The sequence below is a fragment of the Mesoplodon mirus genome, assembly GCF_964341445.2.
Source record: "Mesoplodon mirus genome assembly, chromosome: X".
In the NCBI taxonomy this organism is placed as follows: Eukaryota; Metazoa; Chordata; class Mammalia; order Artiodactyla; family Ziphiidae; genus Mesoplodon; species Mesoplodon mirus.
Window position 1 is genome coordinate 72861696 of NC_138981.1, and position 27503 is coordinate 72889198.

Here is a 27503-nt window from a genome sequence, read left to right on the forward strand (position 1 = left end):
TGATGGAGAATCTAGTGTTTCCTTGTCTGAAACTTGTCTAATTGGAAATTGGCCAAGACTCCCACTTTTGGATTAGGAATTGATTTTGGCCACAAGATGATTTGAAAGAGTCCAGCAGAGGGGATTAATTCCCAGAAGTGGGATAAGGGCAGATGAATGGGTAAAAAGGTTAAAAAACAAAACAAAAGAAAAACAAACAAACAACTAAAAGCCTCCCAGAGATTCTAACAGTTTGCTTAAATAAAATTTAAATCTTCAGGGAGAACACCATTTTGCCTTGAAAATATTTCCCTAAAAAGTCTACGACTCTAAAAACTGATTTTGCAAATGTGATACTTGAAGGCAAAAGTATAAACTAAGTAAATACTATATTTTATAAATAAAAAAATGCAACCTCTTTGACACAGAAATCACACTCTAGGGAATTGATTGAGTCTAAGGAAATATTCAAATGAATGTTGTTATTACAGTAAATTTATAATAGTGACAAATTCGAAACAAATTTATAATCCAATATTTAATAAATTATAGTACATTAACTCAGTAGACTGCTATGTAGCCATTACACTTTGTAAATCTGATACCTGAAGCAACAAGGCAGAGATGTTTATAATGTATAAATGAGTATCCATATGAACAAAGCCTAGGAGGGAACTCAAAGAAGTGAAAAAAATTACAATGTTGAATGATAGGAATATGAACACCTTGATTTCTTTCTACTTTTTTCTTAAGCCAGTAAGTGCACATATTTTACAGAATGCCCAAGATCCCCAGGCCTAAATCTCTCCACAAAACCTGGTCAATGTTTTGGCAATCAGATGAGATAGAGTCAGCCAGGTGGAGATGCTAATGTCACAATTCCAGCATGGGAATAAGAGCAGAAACACTGATCTCTGAATTAATGAAATACATCAAGTGAATAGATGGGGCTGCCCACACAACCATTTTGTTTTCTAAAGCCAGACTGTGTGCTACTGCAGTGATTGGAATTCAACACTTACCCCTCTGTTAAAGTATTCTTCTTAAAAGGATGCCCTGGAAATAATTTTGTGGTTGTTTCCTATATGCTTTTAAGCAATGGTTCTGGCCCACAGTATGCTAAGTGCCAGATGAGATAGCTATGCCACTGTAGATTATTATGATGATATAGTATAGTAGTCTGCATTTATGCATACTTTACTTCACTCTCTAGCATGGATGATCAAAGTAAAGCACAATTTCAAATTGAGAGCTGTGGTTTTATGTTTTATCCAGCTTATTTTGTATAAAAGCCTGCTGTGTATGAAGAGATTAACTTTTAGAGGGCTGGATCTGAGAACAAAATAACTGATCATTTTGTATCTTACCACATATTTCTGCATGTCATCATGCTCTTATGAATGTGTTCATTTAGAGTGAACAGCAACTGCTCTTCATTAAGATATAGCACACGTATGTTAGAGGGTTGGAAGGAGAGGCAGTAGTGTTCAGTTAAAGGCCTTCAACATATAAACGCTTTCAAAAGTTATTCATTATGCTTCCAGATTTTTTAGACTACCTGTAAGGCAAGTGAGCCTATACTATTAGTGAAAGCTGCTTAGTCTTCCCAGAGTCAGCTTAAATCCAAGGCTATTGAAAGTTTTTGAAACCATCATAAAAATGAGTCACTTATGTTTAATAATAATTTTCTATATAGTAATATTAATAATTATAACCCTCAAAAGGGAGTTTAAAAATTCTTCTCATGGAAAGTTGTTAACTTGCAATCTGTTTATATGAATGTTTTTCAGGTGGAAGTGACTCTTCCTGGGATAAGGATAAGATGCAGTCTCCTCTTGCTGCTCCTGGACCCCAACATGGAATTGCTCATGCAGCCCTGGCTGACCAGCCAGGCCTTGGAGGAGCTCCTACACTCAATCCACTGCAGCAGAACCAGCTACTCGCCAATAGTATGTATACTGTCCTCCCAAAATTTGGTGTGTAAGAAAAATACCACCCAAGACACACTGGACAACTTGCAATACCAGGGATGGTTTATTTCTCTTCAATAAGGTTTAACAATTTGAAGCTAGGAAGGTAGATAAAGAGGAATTCACTTGAAAGCGTGAGGTTTTTAGAACAGAGATATATTAAGTGGCCATATAGCAGAGTAGAGGAGGAGGCTATGTAAGAGAGTAGTTAAGAATTGTGGCTATAGTCACATAAACTTGGGCTTGAATTCCACATCTTTTGAATTCTGTATCACTGTCTGGTTCTGTAGAAATCAGATAAATTTTCCAAGTCTCAGTTTCCACAACTACAAAATAGGAATAAAAGTATACCTAGGCATTAAGGTTATTGAGAGGGCTAAAAATAATAAAGGAAAAATTGTTAGCAGTGACTTGCATATAGTAAGTACTTATTACTCAGTAGTCAAGCTACAGCTGAATTATACAAATTCAGGTTTAAATAATGTTTTTAGGAACTTCAAAGACTCAGAAATCTTTCTGTAGGAAAGCAGGCCTTATATATCTTGCTTAGTTAAAATCTTACTTTTCTTACAGACAGGAAATCTGGGAGAAGAATTCCATTATTCCTTTCTCTGAGACTTTCATTCCTCCACTAAGATTAAGACAGCAGAGGAATTCTGAGATATTTTAACATGATGCCCTAAATCTTAATGAAATTCATCAGTTATTAAGCATATAAAGTAAGTTATGGTGTCATCCTTTAAGGAGATTATAATCTAAAGGATAAAATGTCTCATAAAAATGTAATGTTAAGCAAAGACAAATAAAATGAATGCCAGAAAAGTTGTAAATATTATAAGTCAGAACCAAGTGATTAAGATAGACATGTCATAAGGAAGGGGAGCCTAGAGAACTTCTTGTTTCTGGTCTGACATATAAAGAGCTTATAAGTTGTCATTCTTGTCCTCACAACAAGAAAAAAATGGACAGTCTGAAAATCAACAGCTCTTTTAAATCCATCAGAGACTGAGTACACAGGGTACAGTTATCCCCTAAACTAGATAGATTGGCAGATACAGAGAATCACAGATTATAGGGAGAAGAAGCCAGAGCTAGAGCCTGGTAGAAGAATTTAAAGAGTAATTGAGTTATTTCTGAAGATTCAGAGTGTATCTAGCTTGAGAGGTAAAAGCTCCTGGGGGCCCATGCTAAGGGGGTCCCTACAGTTTCATGAGTTTTACCTCCAGAGCCCCATGAAGTTCTCAGGATGAAGACTTGAGACAGTTGTCTTCATGCTTCTAGAAGAGGAGAGAAAAAATAACCATTTCAAAATATGTCCAGAATGTTCTCTTCTCCTTAACAGAAGACCATCCTCAAAGGAAACTACTTTACCAGAGCTTAAACTATTTGGTTTCACCACAGCCTGACTTGGTGGAAGGGATACAGTAAACTCCAGTACCCTGTAGCCATTGATGTGAGGGAATAGAGATACAAAACTCCATCCCCTTTAGTTTTTCATGTGGGGAAAGAGAAATACTCATCTCTAGTCCCCTCTAGCCTTCCTGTCTCATCAAAGAGGGCAAAAAGGCAGAAAATAACTTGTGAAAGTCACAGCTCAAGGGCACAATCTCACTAGGAGGCTGAGACTTGATCATAAGATTATAGACCATTTCTTCTCTCTACACATTAGGGCTCTGCCTAATAACAGGGGGTTACAACTGAAAGAACAGAAAACCTCAGAAAGACTCTAGGAAAAAACAAAGACAACAGGGAAGATAGGAAAATACAGCTGCTAATATGACAGCTACAGCAAACAGTAAACAGTCTAACTCCTTGCCAATAAACATAAAACTTCCCAATAAAGGTCTGTTTATGTCACTTCCCTTTACCCAACACACAATTTCTGGCTTTAAACAAAAAAATTGCAAGGCATGTAAAAGACAAAAAACAGTATGAAGAGAAAAAACAAGTGACAGTACCAGAATTACATATAGCAGATATTTTAGAATTATCAGACTAGGAATTTTAAATAACTATGTTTAATATAATAAGAGAATGGGAAAAGTGGAAAACAAAAGTATTCATGGAAATTTTAAGCAGAGAAAGGGAAAATCTAAGCATCAAAAGGAAATACTGAAAATCAAAAATACTCCAATAAAATGAAGAATGACTAAGATGGGTTCATCAGTAGAATGGCCAGGGTCAAGGCAAGGATTAGGAAACTTGGAGATATGTCAATAGAAACTTCCCAAACTGAAAAAAAACAAAGCAAAAGTGAATGAAAAAACAAACAAACAAACAAACAAAACCAGAACAGCATATCCAAGTACTGTGTGGCAATTACAAAAGGTGTAGCACACATGTAATGGAAATACTAGAAGGACAAGATTGAAGGAAAGAAAGAGAAGAAGTATTTGAAGTAAGAATGGCTGAAAAATTTCCCAAATTAATGAGAGACTCCAAACTACAGATCCATAAAGCTTACAAAACACTAAGAAAGATACATATTAACAAATCTACTGCTATGTATATTATAATCAAAATGGAAAATCAAAAAGAAAAAATCTTGAAGGAAGAGAGAGGGGGAAAAAAACTCTTTACATATACAGGAACAAAGAGAAGAATTACTTTAGACTTACTTTCAGAAGCCAGGCATTAAAGAATAGAGTGATGTGAAATTGTTGGTGATGAAAGAAAAAATTCCACCAACCTAGAATTTTGTATCCAGTGAAATTTTCCTTTAAAATGAGGAAATAGGGGGCTTCCCTGGTGGCGCAGTGGTTGAGAATCTGCCTGCTAATGCAGGGGATACAGGTTCGAGCCCTGGGCTGGGAGGATCCCACATGCCGCAGAGCAACTAGGCCCGTGAGCCACAACTACTGAGCCTGCGCGTCTGGAGCCTGTGCTCCGCAACAAGAGAGGCCGCGATAGTGAGAGGCCCGCGCACTGCGATGAAGAGTGGCCCCCGCTTGCCACAACTGGAGGAAGCCCTCGCACAGAAACGAAGACCCAACACAGCAAAAATAAATAAATAAATTAATAAATGCCTACCCCCAACAAAAAAAAAATAAATAAAAAATAAAAAATAAAATGAGGAAATAAAGACTTCCTCAGATGAGCAAAAGTTAAAGGAATTTGTTACCATACCACCAGATCTGCCCTGTAAAAAATGTTAAAAGAAAGCCTTCAGAGAGAAGGAAAATGGTATAGGTCAGAAAGTAGGATCTACAAAAAGAAAGGAAGAGAGTTAGAGAAGGAATAAATTAAGGTAAATTATATGTGTGTGTGTGTGTGTGTGTATATATATATATATATATATATATATATATATACACACAATCAAACAATTAAACTGTTCCAAATAACAATAACAATGATATATTGGGTAATTACACTTTATGGATAAGTGAATAAGTGATATAAATGACAGTGATTTTATAAAGGACAGGAGGGAGGAATTGGAAATACTCTGCTATAAGGTAACTTCACTACCGATTAAATGGCTTAGTGTTATTTGAAAGAAGATTTAAATAAGTTGTAAAATGTATATTACAAACTCCAGGGAAATCACTTAAGTTTTTTTTTAAATAAGTATAATTAACATGATAAAAGAGGAGAGAAAAATGAATCATATTAAATGGTCAGTTAACACCAGAGATGGCAACAAAAGAGTGGAAGACAAGATTTTAAAAAAAGAAAAAGACAAGGACATGAATAGAAAACAGTAACAAATATGATAGCTACCTATCCAAACTATCATAATCACTTTAAATATGATTGGTCTAAATACACCAATTAAAGACATAGACTGGCCCATGAATATTAGTGACCTGGGATATTGATGATTTTGCTTGTACTTAAAATATTTCTTGTATAATCAGGTATCAAGTAAAAAAAAAAAAGGGAAAAGAAAAAGCAACAACAGCAAAAAGAAAAAATAATGGAGACAAAGTAGATAAGAAAACCCAGGAGCCAGACATGCTGAGAACCACCCTCCCACCAGTGGGCTGGCACAATCCCTGGGACTGCCTGAGCAGTGCAGCCAGCCCAGTCAACACCCAGCCCTACACACCAGTGGGCTTGAAGCCATTGCACAATGAAAGGCCTGGCAGCCAAATGGGCTGGGGACTAACCCCACCTACCAGTGTGCCCATAGTAGTTGAACCCATCACAACAGAAGGGCTCATGCAGCCCAGACAGAAGGCACTCCTAGAGCACATAGCTCTGCCGACCAGAAGGTTTATGCTGCTGTGCCCCATAGGACGTCTCCTATAAAAGGCCAATTTTCCAAAATCAGGAAATGTAACCAACCTACTTAATACATAGAAATATACATAGAAAATTAGGCAAAGTGAGGAGACAGAGGAATGTGTTCCAAACAAAGGAACAAGACAAAACCACAGAAGAAGAACAAAGTGAAGTGGAAATAAGCAATCTACCCAATAAAGAGTTCAATTTAATAATCATAAAGATGCTCAATGAAGTCAGGAGAAGAATAGATGAACACAGTGAGAAGCTTAACAAATAGTTACAAAATATAAGTAAGAAGTAAACAGAAATGAAGAATACAATAACCTAAATAAAAAATGCACTAGAAAGGATCAATAGTAGATTAGATGATACAGAGGAATGCATTGGCAAAATGGAAGATAGAGTAGTAGAAATCACTCAAGCTGAACAGAAATAAAGGAAAATAATTTTTTAAAATGAGAACAGTTTAGAAGACACCTGGGACAATATCAAGCATTCTAACATCAGCATGCTGTGGGGGGGGGCAGGAGGAAAAGAGAGGGCAGATAAATTATTTGAAGAAATAATAGCTGAAAACTTCCCTACCCTGGGAAAGGAAGTGAACATCCAGGTCCAGGAAGCACAGATAGTCCCAGACAAGGTGAAACCAAACAGATCCACACCAAGACAAATTATAATTAAAATGACAAAAAATAAAGAAAACAGTAATATGCAAGCAGCTGGTTACTTTGAAAGGAACTTCCATAAAAATATTGGACACTTATCAGCAGAAACTTTGCAGGCCAGAAATGACTGGCATGATGAAAGTGATTAATGGCAAAAACCTACAATGAAGAATAAACAATCTGGTAAGGCTGTCGTTCATATTTGAAGGAGAGATAGTTTTACAGACAAGCAAAAACTGAAGAGTTCAGCACCACTAAAACTGCTTTGCAAGAAATGTTAAAATAACTTCTTTAAGGGGAAAAGACCACAACTAGAAATATAAAAATTATGAAAGGAAATGTCTCATTGGTAAAGACAAACATACAAGAAAGGTAGTAGATCAACCACTTAAAAGCTGGTAGTAAGGTTAAAAGATAAAAGTAGTAAAATCATCTATATCCACAATAAGTAGTTAAGTGATATAAAAAACAAAAAAATGTAAAATATGACATCAAAAACATTGCCTGTGAGGGATGGAGAATAAAGTGCAGGGTTGTTAGAATCTGTTTGAACTTAAGAGATCATCCACTTAATATATGAACCACATGGTAAACACAAACCAAAAACCTATAATAGATACACACAAAAAAGGAGAAAGTGTTCAAACATAACATTAAAGATAGTCATCAAATCACAAGGGAAGAAAGCAAAAGGTAAGAAAGGAACAAAAGATAACTTCAAAAACAATCAGAAAACAAAATGACAGTAAGTACATATCTATCAATAATTACTTTAAATGTAAATGAACTAAATATTCCAACCAAGAGAAACAGGTTTAGTTATATGGACTAAAAAACAAGACTCATACATATGCTGCTTATAAGAGACTCACTTCAGATCTAAAGACACATACAGACTGAAACTGAGAGGATGGGAAAAGGTACTTCATGCAGATGGAAATGAAGAAAGCTGGGGTAGCAATACTTATATTAGACAACACAGACTTTAAAACAAAGACTGTAGCAAGAGAAAGAAGGGCGTTACATAATTATAAAAGGATCAATCCAACAACTAGATATAACAATTATAAATATATGTGAACTCAACATAAGAGCACCCAAATACATAGCAAATGCTATCAAACATAAAGGGAGAAATTGACAGTAATAAAATAATAGTAGGTGACATTTACACCCCATTTACATCAGTGGATCTATCACTCAGACAAAAATCAATAAGGAAACATTGGCCTTAAATGACACATTAGATCAGATGGAATTAAAAGATACATACATAGAACATGCCATCCAAAAGCTTCAGAATAACATTCTTTTCAAGTGCACATGGAACACTTTCCAGGATAGATCACATGCTGGGCCACAAACAAGTCCCAATAAATTTAGCAAGGTTGAAATCATATCAAGCATCTTTTCCCACCACAACGCTCTGAGACTAGAAATCAGCCATAATGAAATGAACTGCAAAAACACAAAAATGTGGAGGCTACACAATATGCTACTGAACAATCAATGTGTCAGTAAGAAATCAAAGAGGAAATTAAAAATACCTGGAGACAAATGGAAATGGAAAAAAAATAATTCAAAATCTATGGAAAACAAAAGCAATTCTAAGAGGGTTGTTTATAGTGATATAAGTCCATTCCTGGAAAGGAGAAAAATCTTAAACAACTTAACCTTACACATAAAGGAACTAGAAAAAAAAAACCCAAAGTTAGTAGAAAGAAAGAAATAATAAAGATCAGAGCAGAAATAAATGATATAGAGACAAAAATAGTAAAGATCAAGGAAACTAAGAGTTGGTTCTGTTAAAAGGTAAACAACATTGTTAAACCTTTAGGCAGACCCATGAAGAAAAAAAGGGAGAAGACCCAACTAAATAAAATCAACAATGAAAAAGGAGAATTTAAACCAAAACCGTAGAAATACAAAGGATCCTAAGAGTTTACCTCAAACAATTACATGCCAATGAAACAGAATAGGGAGCCCAGATATGATCTGAGACTCACATGGTCAATAAATCTCTGGAAAAGGAAGCAAAGTTTACAATGGGGAAAAGATAGCCTCTTCAGTAAATGGTGTTGGGAAAATGGACAGCTACATGGAAAAGAAGCAAACTGGACTACTTTCTCACACAATATACAAAAATAAACTCAAAACAGATTAAAGACTTAAAAGAAAAACCTGAAACATAAAAGTCTTATAACAAAACCTAGGCAGTAAGTTCTTTGACATCAATCTTAGCAATATATTTTTGGATATGTGTCCTCAGGCAAGGAAAACAAAAGCAAAAATAATCAATTGTGACTAACTAAACTAAAAAAAAACACTTTTGCACAGTGAAGGAAACTATTAATAAAAGAAAAGTCTGCCTACTGAATGGGAGAAGACATTTATAAAAGATATATCTGATAAGGCATTAATATCCAAAACATACAAAGGACTCATACAACTCAACATCAAAAAATCACTTGATTAAAAAATGGTCAGTGGACCTGAATTGACATTTTTCCAAAGAAGACATGCAGGTGGCCAACAGACACATAAAAGTATACTCAACATCACTAATCATCAGGGAAATGTAAATCAAAACCAAAATGAGATCTCACCTCATGCCTGTCAAAAAGACAAGAAGTAACAAATATTGGCAAGGATTTGGAGAAAAGGAACCCTCATGCACTGTTGATGGAATGTAAATTGGTGTATCCACTATGTAAAATGATATGGATATTCCTCAAAAAATTGAAAATAGAACTACCATACAATCCAGTAGTTCCACTCCTGGGTATTTATCTGAGGAAACCAAAAATACTAATTTCTAAGAAAAAATATGTACTTAACTGTTCATAGCATCATCATTATTATTTTTTTAATTGTATATGATGATTTATTATTTATTATTTTTTTAACAAGATCTGTCCTCAAGGGAAGCTATTTTTTTTTAGTTTCTGCTTTATAACAAAGTGAATCAGGCATACATATACATCTGTTCCCATATCCCTTCCTTCTTGCGTCTCACTCCATAACACCCTCCCTATTCCACCACTCCAGGTGTTCACAAAGCACCGAGCTGATCTCCCTGTGCTATGCAGCTGCTTCCCACTGTCAAGCTACCGTAAGTTTGGTAGTGTATATATGTCCATGCCTCTCTCTCACTTTGTCACAGCTTACCCTTCCCACTCCCCATATCCTCAAGTCCATTCTCAAGTAGGTCTGTGTCTTTATTCCTGTTTTACCCCTAGGTCCGTCATGACATTTACTTTTTCTTAAATTCCATATATATATATATGTGTTAGCATATGGTATTTGTCTTTCTCTTTCTGACTTACTTCACTCTGTATGACAGACTCTAGGTCTATCCACCTCATTACAAATAGATCAATTTTGTTTCTTTTTATGGCTGAGTAATATTCCATTGTATATATGTGCCATATCTTCTTTATCCATTCATCCGATGAGGGACACTTAGGTTGTTTCCATCTCTGGGCTATTGTGAATAGAGCTGCAATGAACATTTTGGTACATGTCTCTTTTTGAATTATGGTTTTCTCAGGGTATATGCCCAGTAGTGGGATTGCTGGGTCATATGGTAGTTCTATTTGTAGTATTTTAAGGAACCTCCATACTGTTCTCCATAGTGGCTGTACCAATTCACATTCCCACCAGCAGTGCAAGAGTGTTCCCTTTTCTCCACACCCTCTCCAGCATTTATTGTTTCTAGACTTTTGGATGATGGCCATTCTGACTGGTGTGAGATGATATCTCATTGTAGTTTTGATTTGCATTTCTCTAATGATTAATGATGTTGAGCATTCTTTCATGTGTTTGTTGGCAGTCTCTATATCTTCTTTGGAGAAATGTCTATTTAGGTCTTCTGCCCATTTTTGGATTGGGTTGTTTGTTTTTTTGCTATTGAGCTGCATGTGCTGCTTATAAATTTTGGAGATAAATCATTTGTCAGTTGCTTCATTTGTAAATATTTTCTCCCACTCTGAGAGTTGTCTTTTGGTCTTCTTTATGGTTTCCTTTGCTGTGCAAAAGCTTTTAAGTTTCATTAGGTCCCATTTGTTTATTTTTGTTTTTATTTCCATTTCTCTAGGAGGTGGGTCCAACAGGATCTTGCTGTGATTTATGTCATAGACTGTTCTGCCAATATTTTCCTCTAAGAGTTTGATAGTTTCCTGCCTTACATTTAGGTCTTTAATCCATTTTGAGCTTATTTTTGTGTATGGTGTTAGGGAATGATCTAAGCTCTTAATTTTACATGTCCCTGTCCAGTTTTCCCAGCACCACTTATTGAAGAGGCTGTCCTTGCTCCACTGTATATTCCTGCCTCCTTGATCAAAGATAGGTTGACCATATGTGCGTGGGTTTATCTCTGGGCTTTCTATCCTCTTCCATTGATCTATCTTTCTGTTTTTATGCCAGTACCACACTGTCTTGATTACTGTAGCTTTGTAGTATAGTCTGAAGACAAGGTGCCTGATTCCTCCAGCTCCGTTTTTCATTCTCAAGATTCCTTTGGCTATTCAGGGTCTTTTATTTTTCCAAACAAATTTTGAAACTTTTTGTTCTAGTTCTGTGAAAATTGCCAGTGGTAGTCTGATAGGTATTGCATTGAATATGTAGCTTGCTTTGGGTAGTACAGTCATTTTCACAATATTAATTCTTCTGATCCAGGAACATGGTATATCTCTCCATCTATTTGTATCATCTTTAATTTCTTTCATCAGTGTCTTATAATTTTCTGCATACAGGTCTTTTGTCTCCTTAGGTAGGTTTATTCCTAAATATTTTATTCTTTTTGTTGCAATGGTAAATAGGCGTGTTTTCTTGATTTCACTTTCAGATTTTTCATCATTATTGTACAGGAATGCCAGAGATTTCTGTACATTAATTTTGTATCCTGCTACTTTGCAAAATTCATTGATTAGCTCTAGTAGGATTCTGGTAGCATCTTTAGGATTCTCTATGTATAGTATCATGTCAGCTGCAAACAGTGACAGCTTTACTTCTTCTTTTCCAATTTAGATTCCTTTTATTTCCTTTTCTTCTCTGATTGCTGTGGCTAAAACTTCCAAAACTATGTTGAATAAGAGTGGTGAGAGTGGGCAGCCTTGTCTTGTTCCTGATCTTAGTGGAAATGGTTTCAGTTTTTCACCATTGAGGACGATGTTGGCTGTGGGTTTGTCATATATGGCCTTTGTTATGTTGAGGAAAGTTCCCTCTATGCCTACTTTCTGGAGGGTTTTTATCATAAATGGGTGTTGAATTTTGTCGAAAACTTTCTCTGCATCTATTGAGATGATCATATGGATTTTCTCCTTCAGTTTGTTAATATGGTGTGTCACATTGATTGGTTTGCATATATTGAAGAATCCTTGCATTCCTGGAATAAACCCCACTTGATCATGGTGTATGATCCTTTTAATGTGCTGTTGGATTCTGTTTGCTAGTATTTTGTGGAGGATTTTTGCATCTATGTTCATCAGTGATATTGGCCTGTAGTTTTCTTTCTTTGTGACATCCTTGCCTGGTTTTGGTATCAAGGTGGTGGTGGCCTCGTAGAATGAGTTTGCGAGTGTTCCTCCCTCTGCTATATTTTGGAAGAGTTTGAGAAGGATAGATGTTAGTTCTTCTCTAAATGTTTGATAGAATTCGCCTGTGAAGCCATCTGGTCCTGGGCTTTTGTTTGTTGGAAGATTTTTAATCACAGTTTCAATTTCAGTGCTTGTGATTGGTCTATTCATATTTTCTATTTCTTCCTGATTCAGTCTTCGCACGTTGTGCATTTCTAACAATTTGTCCATTTCTTCCAGGTTGTCCATTTTATTGGCATAGAGTTGCTTGTAGTAATCTCTCATGATCTTTTGTATTTCTGCAGTGTCAGTTGTTACTTCTCCTTTTTCATTTCTAATTCTGTTGATTTGAGTCTTCTCCCTTTTTTTCTTGATGAGTCTGGCTAATGGTTTTTCAATTTTGTTTATCTTCTCAAAGAACCAGCTTTTAGTTTTATTGATCTTTGCTATCATTTCCTTCATTTCTTTTTCATTTATTTCTGATCTGATCTTTATGATTTCTTTCCTTCTGCTAACTTTGGGGGATTTTTGTTCTTCTTTTTCTAATTGCTTTAGGTGCAGGGTCAGGTTGTTTACTCGAGACCTAGCAGCATTATTTATAGTAGCCAAGATAATGGAAGCCTCCTAAATGTCTACAACTGATGAATGGTTAAAGAAGAGGTGGAATATTACTCAGCAATAATAATAAAGAATGAAATCTTGCCATTTGCAACAACGTGGATGGACCTGGAGGGTATTATGCTTTGAGAAATGTCAGACAGAGAAAGACAAACACTGTATGTTTTCACTTATATGTGGAAGTTAAAAAAACAAATCAAATTAACAAATATTGCAAAACATATGCAGACTCACAGATTCAGAGAACAAAATAGTTGTTACCACAAGGGGCATGTGTGGGCGGAAGGGCAAAATAGTTGGCAGGGATTAAGAGGTACAAACTACAGGTTATAAAACAAATAAATCTTAGGGATGTAATGACCAACACAGGGAATAGGGTCAATATTTTATAATAAATTTATATGGTGCATAATCTATAAAAGTATCAAATCACCAAGTGTACACCTGAAGCTAATATAACGTTGTAAGTCAATCATATTTCAATTAAAGAAAAGAAATAGTCCAATTAAAAATGGGTCAATGACCTGAACAGACACCTCATCAAATAAGATATACAGATGACAAATAATCATATGAAAATATACTCAATATCATATGTCATTAGGGTGTTTCAGATTAAAACAAAATAAGATACCCCTGCACACGTATTGGAATGGCTAAAATCCAAAACTTCATCAACATTAATTGCTGGTATGGATTTGGAGCAAGAGGAGTTCTCATTCATTGCTGGTGGGAATGCAATATTGGACAGCCATATTGGAAAGCATTTGACAGTTTCTCACAGAACTAAACAGAGTCTCCCTTGTTTATGAAATGAATTGAAAATTTATGTCCACACAAGTATCTACATACCAATGTTTATAGAAACTCTATTCATAATTGCTAAAAGTTGGAAGCAAACCACAGTGTCCTTCAATAGCTGAATGAGTAAACAAACTGTGGTATATCCATGCCATGGAAGAATAGTTAGCAATAAAAACAAATGAGTTGTGATGCTTGGAAAAGACTAGTGCATATTTCTAAGTGAAACAAAGCCAGTCTGAAATAAAACAAATACTGTATGAGTCCACTTATATGGCATTCAGGAAAAGGCAAATCTATAGAGACATTAAAAGCCAAGTGTAAGAGGAGGAGTGAATAGATGGAGCAGAGGGGATTTTTAAGGCCAGATAAACTAACTATTCTGTATTATACTGTAATGGTAGATACATGATACTGTGCATTTGTGAAAATCCTTAGAATTTGCAACACAAAGAATGAACCCTATTCCACACTATGGACAGTAGTTAATAATAATGTATCAATATTGATTCATCCATTGTAGTAAGTGTACCTCACTAATCCATGATGTTACTTAGAGGGGAAACTGCTGGTGGAGGGGAAGTATATGGAAATTCTCTGTAAATTCTGCTCACTTTATTTTCTATAAACCTAAAACTGCTCTAAAATTAAAGTCCATTGATTAAAAAGAGGAGGAGGACTTTTACCATACCCAAGTAAATGCATTAGAGTGGTAGATTCCAGAGAGAGGCATCAACAAAAGTGAAGGCTAAGGTAAGTTAAAATTGCAGAGAGCTACAACTAGTCCAGAGGGGTTAGAGTAGAGCATACACAGAGGGATATAGTGAGATATCAAAGCTAGAAAGATATTTTCACATGAAACCAAAGAGCTTATATTTTATTCTAGAGACCATGAGTAGCCACTTAAAGTCTTAAAATTGGAGTGGAAAGACAAATTAAATGGCATAGGAAAACCAGGAAGACAGATTACCTTCTAGGCATGGTGGGATTGGTGCCTGACTGTAGAATGCAATATATCACAGAGGAAAGCATGACTTGGAAACCAAATGAATGTGATATTTTAGAGGGAAGATTAGAGTATTATTGAAGTTTGTAACCTTAATGGCTGGGAGGAGGTGGTGCCATGCACTTACATAAAAGTTATAGGAGTTGCCAGAATACCAAGATGCATTAGAAAGAGTGCTTATAGTCCTCTTCCTGATGCCCTTGTGGTTGACAGGAAAGAAAAAATCCATTTTGGTGATTTTTAAAAAGAGTTTGTCTTCATTACCATTCTATTAAAAGTTGCTGTACATGTCTGACATGTGACTAAATGAGCCAGATTGCTGGAGTGTTGTATACTATTGATGACTCTTAATGTTTCCAGCTTTGGGAAAAGGTTGACTTACATAATTCAGTATTTGCATATGCTTTACATGTGCAGGTCAACTGGGGTCACTGTTAAACTTGCCTGTAATATAAATATTAGCTTAAATTCCAGGGTACTATAGTCAACTCATGGTTAGTTATTGTAGGTCATGATATGACATTGTGACTTTTAAGCACTTCATGGTTATTTGAAATGTTTGATGAATTGTATTTTAAAACTGTCAGTGGGCTGTTAAATTCTGTTTGTAGTTGCATTTAGTTTGCATGCCAATTGGACTTTACGTAGGCATATGACTTGATACCGCCAGATGTTATCTGGATGATGCTGGAAAACTTTGGAGAATGAGGAAAGATTATTATACTGCTAAGGGAAATGTAAATTGAACAAAAGTTTATTTAAGCATTTGAGAGGTAAATGGAAGCACTGATGGCTACTTTTCATCTACGGTTTGATCAATTTTCTATTAAAATACTGAGTACATAAAGAAGAATTGGAAGTCTATAATTATCTTGGGTTTGTGGTAAATGAGAACCTTATATAGAAATCTATGTATGTTACTGATGGTTGGTATTATATGGAGCATAAAGTGAAGGTTGTTAGGGGAAGATAAATAGTGATTAATTTATGTTATGGAATATCCTATCATTATAGCAAAGCTGTATGATGGTTAATGTATAAAATGCATATATATATCTAAGTAATTTTGAAAGCTTAACTGAAAATAAACCAATTTAAAACGGGGTGCAGAAATCCATTTTGAATTCAGTGTTTACATTGTGTTCAGGTTTTAAATTAATTATCACAGGAAAAAAGGTTTCACAACTGAAAAGTATGTTTTGATAGACTGCTCCTAAAAAGGATTCAGAGACTGAGCCATAAGTGAAGTGATAGGGAAAAGTTTAAAATACGTTATCAATATTCTTTGGGGATTTGGAGTCATAGGAAGTATAGAATATGTTTCCCTTCTGGGGTTCCATGCAAAACTTGTTTCTAGCTTTTTTATTATCCTTGTGTAATTCTGATAACAGTGCATTTTGTGGCTATCTTTATCAGAAATATTGGTGATAGTTGTATTCTTTATTTATGAGTTTCTTTAATAGAGATAACCACTTTAATGTATGAGACCTGTCATATCTGGAAGTTTGTTTTATTGTGCTGCTTTTGAAATTGTTTTGTTAATGACTTTAATTCAACCATTATTGTTGAACCCAGAAGATGGACTTCAAATCAATTCACAATGTTTCTTCCTTCTAGACTCCTTTTTGTCCTAAAAATATGTGTGTAAAGTGTTTGAATTACTGTTACTGTTGTTTTGAGGAATGATATTTAAGGGGCCTGTGAATATATTTCCTATAGATTCATTGTTGTACACTTGCTGTTGTGATATGGGAAGCAAGAAAAAATTAGGGGATGGCAAAGAGGAAAAAGGGATGTTATTAACGGTTGATAATTGTGTGCAAGACAAACACAAACATTGCCCATAGTAGAATGTTAATAGTCTGTAATAATTTAGGAAAATTTTAGGCAAGCATGTTTTAGAACATCTGTTAAAGATTGCTAGTTTCTGGGCTCATGTCCAAAAGAAGGCAAGATTACTATCAAGACAATAGTTAAAATACATTATACATTGCTATGATTTACTTATTGTAGTCATGTTAACATCCGTAAAGTTAGGCTAACTTTCCTTATCCTCTGTTCAAAGGTATTTCTTCACAAATCCCAACCTTATAAGGGGAAAGTAGACAACTATTTTAATTTGTTACCATTTTCGTGATGACATATCTGTGGCTACCACAAGTGTAATGTGGATAGTACTTGAAAGATATTAAGAAATTCAAAATATGTGAGAAATATTTCACATTGCATAAGAAAACAAATGGAATTCTTGACACTACTCAAAGATATTGGTATTTGTTATTAAACTGGAAAACAAGCTGATATTTTGATAAGGGAGTTATTCCTTACAGACAAAGTCTCCAAATTAGAGCTATACACATTCATTTTAGAGATTTATAACTAAAAGAGTAGGACATATTCCCAGTCTTATTTTCTTCAATAATTCTGAAGCCTAGAGAATCTATATCTTATCATACCAGCGCCACTATTGTCTGCTAAAGAAAGAGTTAAGCTAGAAACTATCTACACATCAGTACATTATAATGTTTAAAAAGAAAGTTACTTCTTTTTGTTAAACAAAGTGATGTTCAGCTCAAAGATTTCTGTTTGTTTTTATAAGTAAAAACGTTTGAACCTTGTAACTATTTTGGGAGTGAGAGCATGAACAAGGAATATTGTTAAATAAAAGTCTGTGGATATAGGAACTTTTTTTTTTGTGGTACATGGGCCTCTCACTGCCGTGGCCTCTCCCGTTATGGAGCACAGGCTCCAGACACGCAGGCTCAGTGGCCATGGCTCACGGGCCCAGCTGCTCCACGGCATGTGGGATCCTCCTGGACCGGGGCACGAACTCGTGTCCCCTGCATCAGCAGGCGGACTCTCAACCACTGTACCACCAGGGAAGCCAAGGAATATTTTTAAATTATAAAAAAAATGTTAAATCCCATAAGTACTAGTAATTTCTCAAAGACATACTAGGATATATTAAAAATTCATTTTAAAAAATTCAACAAGAGTGAAATATAGATTTTTTTTACTATTTTATAGGATCAATTTTGATGTGATTTCCCTTTGTCCAAACAATGTAACTGATGTAATTATTTAACATGTGCTGTCTCTTTTAGGACTTGATCTGCCATTTATGATGATGCCTCATCCCCTACTTCCAGTCAGCTTACCTCCTGCATCAGTTGCCATGGCAATGAATCAGATGAACCATCTCAATACTATTGCCAACATGGCTGCTGCAGCCCAGATTCACAGTCCACTCTCCAGAGCTGGGGCCTCAGTTATAAAGGTAAGAATCACGATTCAGAAGAGGACAAAGGTGTTAATTACATGTAAATTTTGATAAAATAATAGCAATACCACTAGATCTTCAGTATAAACACACAGCTCATTGACTCAGTTGCTTACCATAAAGTATTGAGTTTGATTTCTGACTAGGCCTGCTAAGGTGTTATTTATTTATTTTTTGTTATTCTTGTTGTTTGTTTTCATTAAATGACCACAGATATGACCTTTATTTCTAGCTTCCTGTCTTGCATTCATGAGAACAGTGTGTGGGAGGTGTGCCCAGCTAAGGACAGAGTAGAAGAATGTGCAAAATCCTCTCCCATTGCTAGTGTAAGACAAAGTAACCACTGCATCTTTCTGTTGTTTGTGATGCAGTTGTGGAGTAGTATATACCATACAAGACTTATAGTCAGAAAGACCTGAATTTCAATTCTTATTCTTCCAATTAATAGCTGAATGACCTTGGATATGACAATTAACCCTCCTGAACTTGTTTCCACAACTGTAAAATATAGGTGATAGTAATGATCTATACCACTTATTTCACTGGCTATCTGGAGATAATATGAGTAAAATAGAGTTTAAAACTGTGAAATATTAAATAAATACTTATGATAATTTATATCATTATCATCATATTCTAGAATAAACTTTTTCAAAATTTCAGGACAACTGGGTAATGAAACACAAATAATATTTTATAAACCTCCTTATGTCTCCTATTAGTTTGGCACATGGTCTCTCTGTCCTCCAAGTAACACGTGAACTAAACTCTTTAATATATTTTTCCTTTTGTTGAGGAGATAATATAAGGGTATATAGGATCAAAAGAGTATAGCTAATCAGGGCATCCCTTGAGTTGTTCCTTTGTTCCTCCATTTATTCAACAAATATTATACTCTTGATATATACACATCTCAGAGAGCAATATAGGACACGAATAGGACATAATTCCTGACTTCCAGGACTCACAAACAAAATTTAAGACAAACAACAAGTACTATTTAACTTACATAACAACACAGACTGTGATGGATAGCATAGAGAATAACCAAGTATTAGAAGAATTTAGAGGAGGGAGAGATCAAACTTAGATTGGAGAAAGAGGGAGAAGGAATCACAAATGGCATTACAGTTGATAGATTTGAGCTGGACCTTGAAATATTGATATGATTGTAATAGATGCACATGGGAGTGAAAGAAGTGAAGGCAGAAGAAATGTGAGATTCTAGACATTTTTGTTCCATTTTAAATTGGCTTCCAGTTTGGGGGACTTCTAAAACAATGAAGAATGGATAAAAACGATGTGGCACATATATACAATGGAATATTAGCCATAAAAATAAACAAAACTGAGTTATTTGTAGTGAGGTGGATGGACCTAGATTCTGTCATACAGAATGAAGTAAGTCTGAAAGAGAAAGATGAATACCATATGCTAACACATATATATGGAATCTAAAAAAAAATATATTGTCATGAAGAACCTAGGGGTAAGATGGGAATAAAGACACAGTCCTACTAGAGAATGGACTTGAAGATATGGGGAGGAGGAAGGGTAAGCTTTGACAAAGTGAGAGAGTGGCATGGACATATATACACTACCAAACAGAATAGTTAGCTAGTGGGAAGCAGCCACATAGCACAGGGAGATCAACTCGGTGCTTTGTGACCACCTAGAGGGGTGGGATAGGGAGGGTGGGAGGGAGGGAGACACAATAGGGAAGAGATATGGGAACATATGTATATGTATAACTGATTCACTTTGTTGTAAAGCAGAAACTAACACACCATTGTAAAGCAATTATACTCCAATAACATGTAAAAAAAAAGAAAGAAAGAAAATTTAAAACATAACCTTTGTAGGAAAGGAAAAGAAAAACTGATAAATTTTTATTAAGCTCCATATATATTTCCATGGCCAAGAGGCAGTGTGCTTCCTGTAAATATTGTGGTCCTCAGTGAATTAGTCTACCCCAGCTAATCAGAGCTCTGTTTGAATACTTGGTCAGAACGTAAACCAGGAATTGGAGTTGTCTTTGAGACAAAAAATCATCCATGAACATTATTTAAAAGATCGAATAGGGGCTTCCCTGGTAGCGCAGTGATTGAGAGTCTGCCTGCTGTTGCAGGGGACAGGGGTTCATGCCCCTGTCTGGGAAGATCCCACATGCCATGGAGCGGCTGGGCCTGTGAGCCATGGCTGCTGAGCCTGCGCATCCAGAGCCTGTGCTCCACAATGGGAGAGGTCACAACAGTGAGAGGCCCGCATACCACAAAAAAAAAAAAAAAAAAAAAAGATGGAATAAATTTCCTATGATTTTGAAACTGGATGGCTACTACATAAATATGACCCCACACGAAACAGGGAAACTCTATTATGAAAAAAAATATGATTTACAGTAATGGAATTGTCACACTTACTTTGAAATGATGAAAAAATACTTTCAGTAGAGGCATGATTATGGCTCTTCAGAGGTACCTTTGCTTACTTTCTTAATGACCATTACTCAGACTGAATCAGCTACATTTTGGTTGAATGTTTGGGACTTTTGATAGTTTTGTGATGAATTTGGATCAAAGAAGCACTTGGGGATGGAGTTCATGACTAGTATTTGGTTATTGGTGGAGATAACGATTGAAATGGAAAGGATAATTATCTTTTCCTTTAATAATCCAAATACTGTTCATGTATAAAAGTAATATAGGTATATTTTTGTTTATTGCTGATTTGTCTATTTCATATGTGACCTATTTTAAGAGGAAGTCAGAGCCTTCACAAACACAATTGGATGCTGTTTTGTAAAAGTTGACATGGATCACATGGTTATTTAAGTCCTGCAAATATGCAGAAACCATTTTACACTGAAGAAGATTACATCTACTTTCATATAGTTATTTTGACTAAAGTCAGTTGGAAACAAAATATTTATTTTGAATTCCTTTTGATAAATTTCTCTGCAAATCTATTGAAATAGATTTCCATCAGAGGATGAGAAGGAAATTAAAAAAAAATATTTTTTTAGGGCTTCCCTGGTGGCGCAGTGGTTGAGAGTCCGCCTGCTGATGCAGGGGACACGGGTTCGTGCCCCAGTCCGGGAAGATCCCACATGCCGTGGAGCGGCTGGGCCTGTGAGCCATGGCTGCTGAGCCTGCGCGTCCGGAGCCTGTGCTTCGCAACGGGAGAGACCACAACAATGAGAGGCCCACATACCGCAAAAAAAAAATACAAAGAGTTGATTTCAGTGAATACGTAGTGAGAAGCTTTTAATATAGTTGCCAAATTTTCTTGTTTATTTTTACAATGGTGCTATTGTATGATAGTAACATTATTAGTTTTAATATAATAATTCACAGGAACAACCATAACAAAAATATTTTAATTAATTGACAAATTAGGTGTTCATATGTTAAAGCCTCACCCCTTCTGTCAAGAACAGTTATCAATATGATACTAACTATGTGGTACCCAATTATATGGACAGAAATTTCACACGTCTGTTGATCTATATTTCAACGGAAATTTGTTTTCAATGTGCTTCTTGGTGAAGCACATTTTCAAAGTTCAAACTATTAGAATATCACATGCAGTGGGCAAACCTATGAATTGAGAGTTTATCATGTACTACTACTTGTCGCATACAGGAACTATTAAAAAAAACATTTTCTCTGTTACATTTACAGATTATTTTTATCCTGGTAGTTTGTCATAAAAAAACAGGTATTTAAATTTGTATTACTCATTGTAATTACTCACAAAGTATTTGCATTGAAGTCATCAGGTCTTTTATATTATATTTACCATTTAGAGGTAAACTGTACTTCCAAAATTTGAATGATCAGAAAATTTAACATTTAGAAATAAATGACATAATTATGGAATTTGATTTTTTTCTGACAAATCCACTATGAATTAAGGAATGCCACAACAGCTTGCTTCACAAAACCCTCTTTGCTGTGTATTACATTGTCTGAGCTCAGGCGGTCTGCTATAACAAAATATCATAAACTAGATGGCTTAAACAAGATAAATTTCTCACAGTTCTAGAGGCTGGGAAATCCAACACCAAAGTGCTTGCGATTATGTTCCTGGTGAGAGCTCTCTTTCTGGTTTTCAGACAGTCATCTTCTTGCTGTGTCCTCACAAGGTGAAGAGAAAGAGAGGAAGCTAGCTCTACCGTGCCTGTTCTTATAAGGGCACTAATCCCAACATGAAGTTTACCCCCTTATGACCTATTACCTCCCAGAAGCCCCATCTCTAAATACCACCACATTTAGGTTTAGTTTCAACCCATGAATTTTGGGGAGACAAGCTTTCAGTCCATAGCATAGACAATCTAATGTGATTATAGAGTCATCTAGGAAAGCATCTCTGTAGTTAAAAGTCGGCTAGTATTTCCATTATATCCCTACTTTCAAGCGATTTAAAACACAGCTGCAGAAAAAAAAAATATATATATATATATCAGAAACTTGAGATTCACAGTAAGAGATTATAACACATTACAAAAAGTCTGAAATATGTGTTTAGTTATATTAAAATTTACAAATATGCACAAAAAGAGCTGCCAAACTTGATGTGTTTAAATTATTCTTCTTGTTCGTATATCTTTTTTTTTTACTTTCAAGTAAAATTTTTCCTGTTTTCATATCATTTTTTTAAATCTCTGGAATTAAAAACATGCTGTGATATTGTTTTTAGAATCCTTCTAAACACCTGCTACTCTCCTTTAGCATAGTTTGTGTTAAGCTGGTGCCTGTGTGTTGTCATTGATGCTCATGAGACTGTGATCACAATTTCCTTTGGAAGCTGGACTTGCAGCATTTGCTTTGAATATATGAGAAACAGAGAATATCAAGTTAGTGAATGACTTGCTCCATAAACCATATTTAATTTCCAGCACTTAGCATTTCTTTTTTTATATTTCACATATTTTGACATTTTATTGTTAAAGGGTTTTATTTTATTCTTTTTCAAAATATTTTCCCATTTGGTTATTACAGAATATTGAGCAAAGTTCCCTGTGCTATACAGTAGGTAGCTGGTTAACTATTTTACAGTAGTATGTACATATGTGTCCCAAACTCCCAGTCTATCCCTCACCCCCACCCCATGCTTCCCTGTGACAACCATAAGTTCTTTCTCTAAGACTGTGAGTCTGTTTCTGTTTTGTGTATAAGCTCAGTTGTATAATTTTTTTTAGATTCCACATATAAGTGATATCATATGATAATTGTCTTCCTCTGTCTGACTTACTTCACTTAGTATGATAATCTCCAAGTCCATCCATGTTGCTGCAAATGGCATTATTTCATTCATTTTATGGCTGAGTAATATTCCATTGTATATATATACCTCATCTTCTTTATCCATTCATCTGTTGATGAACATTTAGGTTGCTTCCATGTCTCGGCTATTGTAAACAGTGCTGCAATGAACATTGTGATGCATGTATACTTTCGAACCAAGTTTTTCTCCAGATATATACACAAGAGTGGGATTGTTGGATCATATGGTAGTTTTATTTTTAGTTTTTAAAGGAACCTCCATACTGTCCTCCATAGTGGCTGTACCAGTTTACATTCCCACCAACAGTGGAGGAGAGTTCCCTTTTCTCTACACCCTGTTCAAAATTTATTGTTTGTAGATTTTTTGCTGATGGCCATTCTGACTGGTGTCAGTTGATATCTTATTGTAGTTTTGATTTGCATTTCTCTAATAATTAGTGATGTTAAACATCTTTTCATGTGCCTCTTGGCCATCTGTATGTCTTCTTTGGAGAAATGTCTATTTAGGTCTTCTGCCCATTTGTTGATTGGGTTGTTTGTTTTTATACTATTGAACCACATGAGCTGTTTGTAAATTTTGGAGATTAATCCTTTGTTGGTTGCATCATTTGCAAATATTTTCTCTCATTCTGTGGTTGTCTTTTTGTTTTGTTTATGTTTTCCTTTGCTGTGCAAAAGCTGTTGAGTTTAATTAGGTTTGTTTATTTTTTGTTTTTATGTTCATTACTGTGGGGGATGGATTGAAAAAGATATTGCTGCCATTTATGTCAGAGAGTGTTCTGCCTATGTTTCCCTCTAAGAGTTTTACAGTCTCACATTTAGGTCTTTAATCCATTTTGAGTTTATTTTTGTGTGTGGTGTTAAAGAGTGTTCTAATTTCATTTTTTTACATGTAGCTGTCCAGTTTTCCCAGCACTATTTATTGAAGAGACTGTTTTTCCTCCATTGTATAGTCTTGCCTCCTTTGTCATAGATTAATTGACGATAGGTGCATGGGTTCATTTCTGGGCTTTCTATCCTGTTCCATTGATCTATGTTTCTGTTTTTGTGCCAGTACCATACTCTTTTGATGACTATAGCTTTGTAGTATAGTCTGAAGTCAGGGAGCCTGATTCCTCCAGTTCCGTTTTTCTTTCTCAAGATTGCTTTAGCTATTTGGAGTCTTTTGTGTCTCTATACAAATTTCAAGATCTTTTTGCTCCAGTTCTGTGAAAAATGCCATTGGTAATTTGATAGGGATTGCATTGAATCTGTAGATTGCCTTGGGTAGTATAGTCATTTTCCCAATATTCATTCTTCCAATCCAAGAACATGGTATATTTTTCCATCTGTTTGTGTTGTCTTTGATTTCTTTCATCAGCATCTTATAGTTTTCCAATACAGGTCTTTCTTCTCCTTAGGTAGGCTTATTCCTATGTATTTTATTCTTTTTGATGTGATGGTATATGGGGCTGTTTCTTTAATTTCTTTTTCTGATCTTTTGTTGTTAGTGTATAGAAATGAAACAGATTTCTGTGTATTAATTTTGTATCTTTCCACTTTACTGAATCCATTGATGAGGTCTAGTAGTTTTCTGGTAGCATTTATAAGATTTCCTATGTATAGTATCAAATGTATAGTATCATGTCATCTGCAAACAGTGACAGTTTTGCTTCTTCTTTTGCAATTTGGATTCCTTTTATTTCGTTTTCTTCTCTGATTGCCATGGCTAGGACTTACAGAACTATGTTGAATAAAAGTGGCAAGAGCGGAAATCCTTGTCTTGTTGCTGATCTTAGAAGAAATGCTTTCAGCTTTTCACTGTTGAGTATGATGTTAGCTGAAGGTTTGTCACATATAGCCTTTATTATGTTGAAGTTTGTTCTTTCTGTGCCCACTTTCTGGAGAGTTTTTATCATAAAGCGTGTTGAAAGCACTTAGCATTTCTGATTGACGTGCCTGGGAGGAAATATTTTAATATTCCTGTGCTTCACTTTTTCTTTCTGCAAACTAGACCTCTCACATTCTTTACACTTCAGTTCTATGTTTCCATTTCTTCTGATTGAGTCTACATCAGAAAACTGGTTAGGCTAATCTATAAGTCATGTTAACTCCTAATCATAATTCAGGTTAGCCAATTTGGCATTTGTTAGCAAGTATATTGTTAGCTATTTGAATCAGAAGAAGCCACTGATATCTGGTTTAAAGCCATCCATATTTTTTTGTTCTCCATTGATTGAGTCCCTATTATGCATCAGGTGGTTTTTAAGGCTTATAACCTAATGGAAAGATACAAATAATGAACAGAACTCTTTATTAAAAATTTAAACAGATAAAATGAACTAATATGTACTATTTTGAAAACATGCTTTTGCTGATTTCGTTTTATACTCCATGAGACCAGGATTCCTGTCATAAAAAAATGGAAACTATGTATAATGATTTAAGTTTTCCTACTTTCTCTGTGCTTAAAAGGTTACTTGTGGATGATTGTCAGTGTGCCATGTTTGTCCTTAATTTTTCAGGTTATTTAAAAGGACCAATGTAGAATGCATACAACTGTGATTGCATATTTGCATAATATTTGTTTTAATAATGTGACAGTGTACTTGAGTTCGTTTGAATGCTCATAGACTAAAATGAATGCAACACTTAGTGTACTTATACATAATCTTGTTATTTGCCTAGTGTGATAATGCTAAACATTAGAATGAAATAAAAAACTTTCAAATCCCTATAATAGACTTAAAAGTTCAGTGTTTTAGAATTTATATTTGGTCCAGCATCGAGTGGTGTGTCTGTAAAGCAGCTCTTCATAAACAAAACAAAATAAAAAAGAAAACCTCTGATTTATAACATTTGCCAATTTCTAAGGTGTAAATATTCCCACCATGGCTGATTTCAAGTTAACAACAGCTTAACACTTGGCTCACAGAATTACTGTATATTTAACAATTATCTCTAGTTTGAGCAAGACAACACTCTCCTTTTAAATCATTACATGAAATATGAAATGTTTATCAAATCAAACTTTCTATACCAATATTCTCCCACATCCATTAAGCAAATCAAACAAAATCTTTTCAAAGCAGTTTACCTATTATATTTTCTTTCTTCAGAAAGGCATAACATGTGAGTCAAAGTTTGAGAAATCTCTATAAAATGAATGAATAATTAGTTTCTTTGACAATTGATATTATACCAGCTTAACATAGAATAAAGTCAAATTGGAAAGAGCATAATTGCATATGTGCCTTTTTCTTCTACCAGTGTGTAAATATTTCTACCCTAGTGTGAAAAAATTAGGTGATTAGAGGTGTTGACTCCTGCAAATGTCCTTAGATAGTGAAAGCTAACCCAAGGTAGACTAGACCTGGCTTCATCTTTTTCATTTCCTTTTCACAGGTAGGAGAGAAAACCATAGCTTTTTAGAGCTCTGAGAAGTGATGTGACTTTTAGAAGCTTAGAATCTAAAGAAAATATATATTTGCTTATGGTTTAATAAATTTCCCGACCTCCATGGTGGTACACAATTAACAAAGTATCTTAGGCAGATGCATAGCACATACCTACTATAGCAACACTATTCAATATAGTAACCACTAGCCACATGTGGCTATTTCAATTTAAATTAATTAAATAAAATGAAAACTTCAGTTCCTCAGATTCAACTAGCCACATTTCAACTGCTCAATAGTCACATGGTTCTTGACTACCGTATTAGATAGCACAGGTAAGGGACATTTGTGTCACTGCAGAAAATTTTATTGGACAGCACTGTTCTAGAGCATTAGAGAGGATGGTTGGAAAGTTCAGAATCACTAGTAATCTTTGGGAAAAAAAAGGATAATACAGATTGAAAAATCAGCAAGTGTATTTCAATTAGCCTTGAATTTGGCCAGAAATGATAGCTGTTGTTGAATATTGTCTTACTCCATTATTATTGTCAGCTTTTTCTATTAGGAAACAGAGAGCAAGAACACAGAATTCACTGATTTAGCAAAGGTCTAATATGTGCAAAAGATCATGTTACGTTGCTTTATCAAAAACACAAAATGAAACAGGCAGATGCCCCATCCCCAAAATAATTTATAGAATTATATAATGTTTCTGG

General features: G+C 35.0%; 1 protein-coding gene across 2 annotated transcripts in view; it reads left to right on the forward strand.

Annotated features, from left to right (window-relative positions):
- Positions 1 to 27503, forward strand: part of DACH2 (dachshund family transcription factor 2) — a gene marked incomplete at its 5' end in the record, with an annotated part of 679019 nt that overhangs the window by 471463 nt on the left and 180053 nt on the right. For both annotated transcript variants that reach the window (XM_082610726.1, XM_082610727.1), the window contains 2 exons: positions 1770 to 1928; positions 17950 to 18122. In XM_082610726.1, coding sequence (XP_082466852.1) covers positions 1770 to 1928; positions 17950 to 18122 — 332 coding nt within the window. The remainder of the gene's footprint in view (positions 1 to 1769; positions 1929 to 17949; positions 18123 to 27503) is intronic.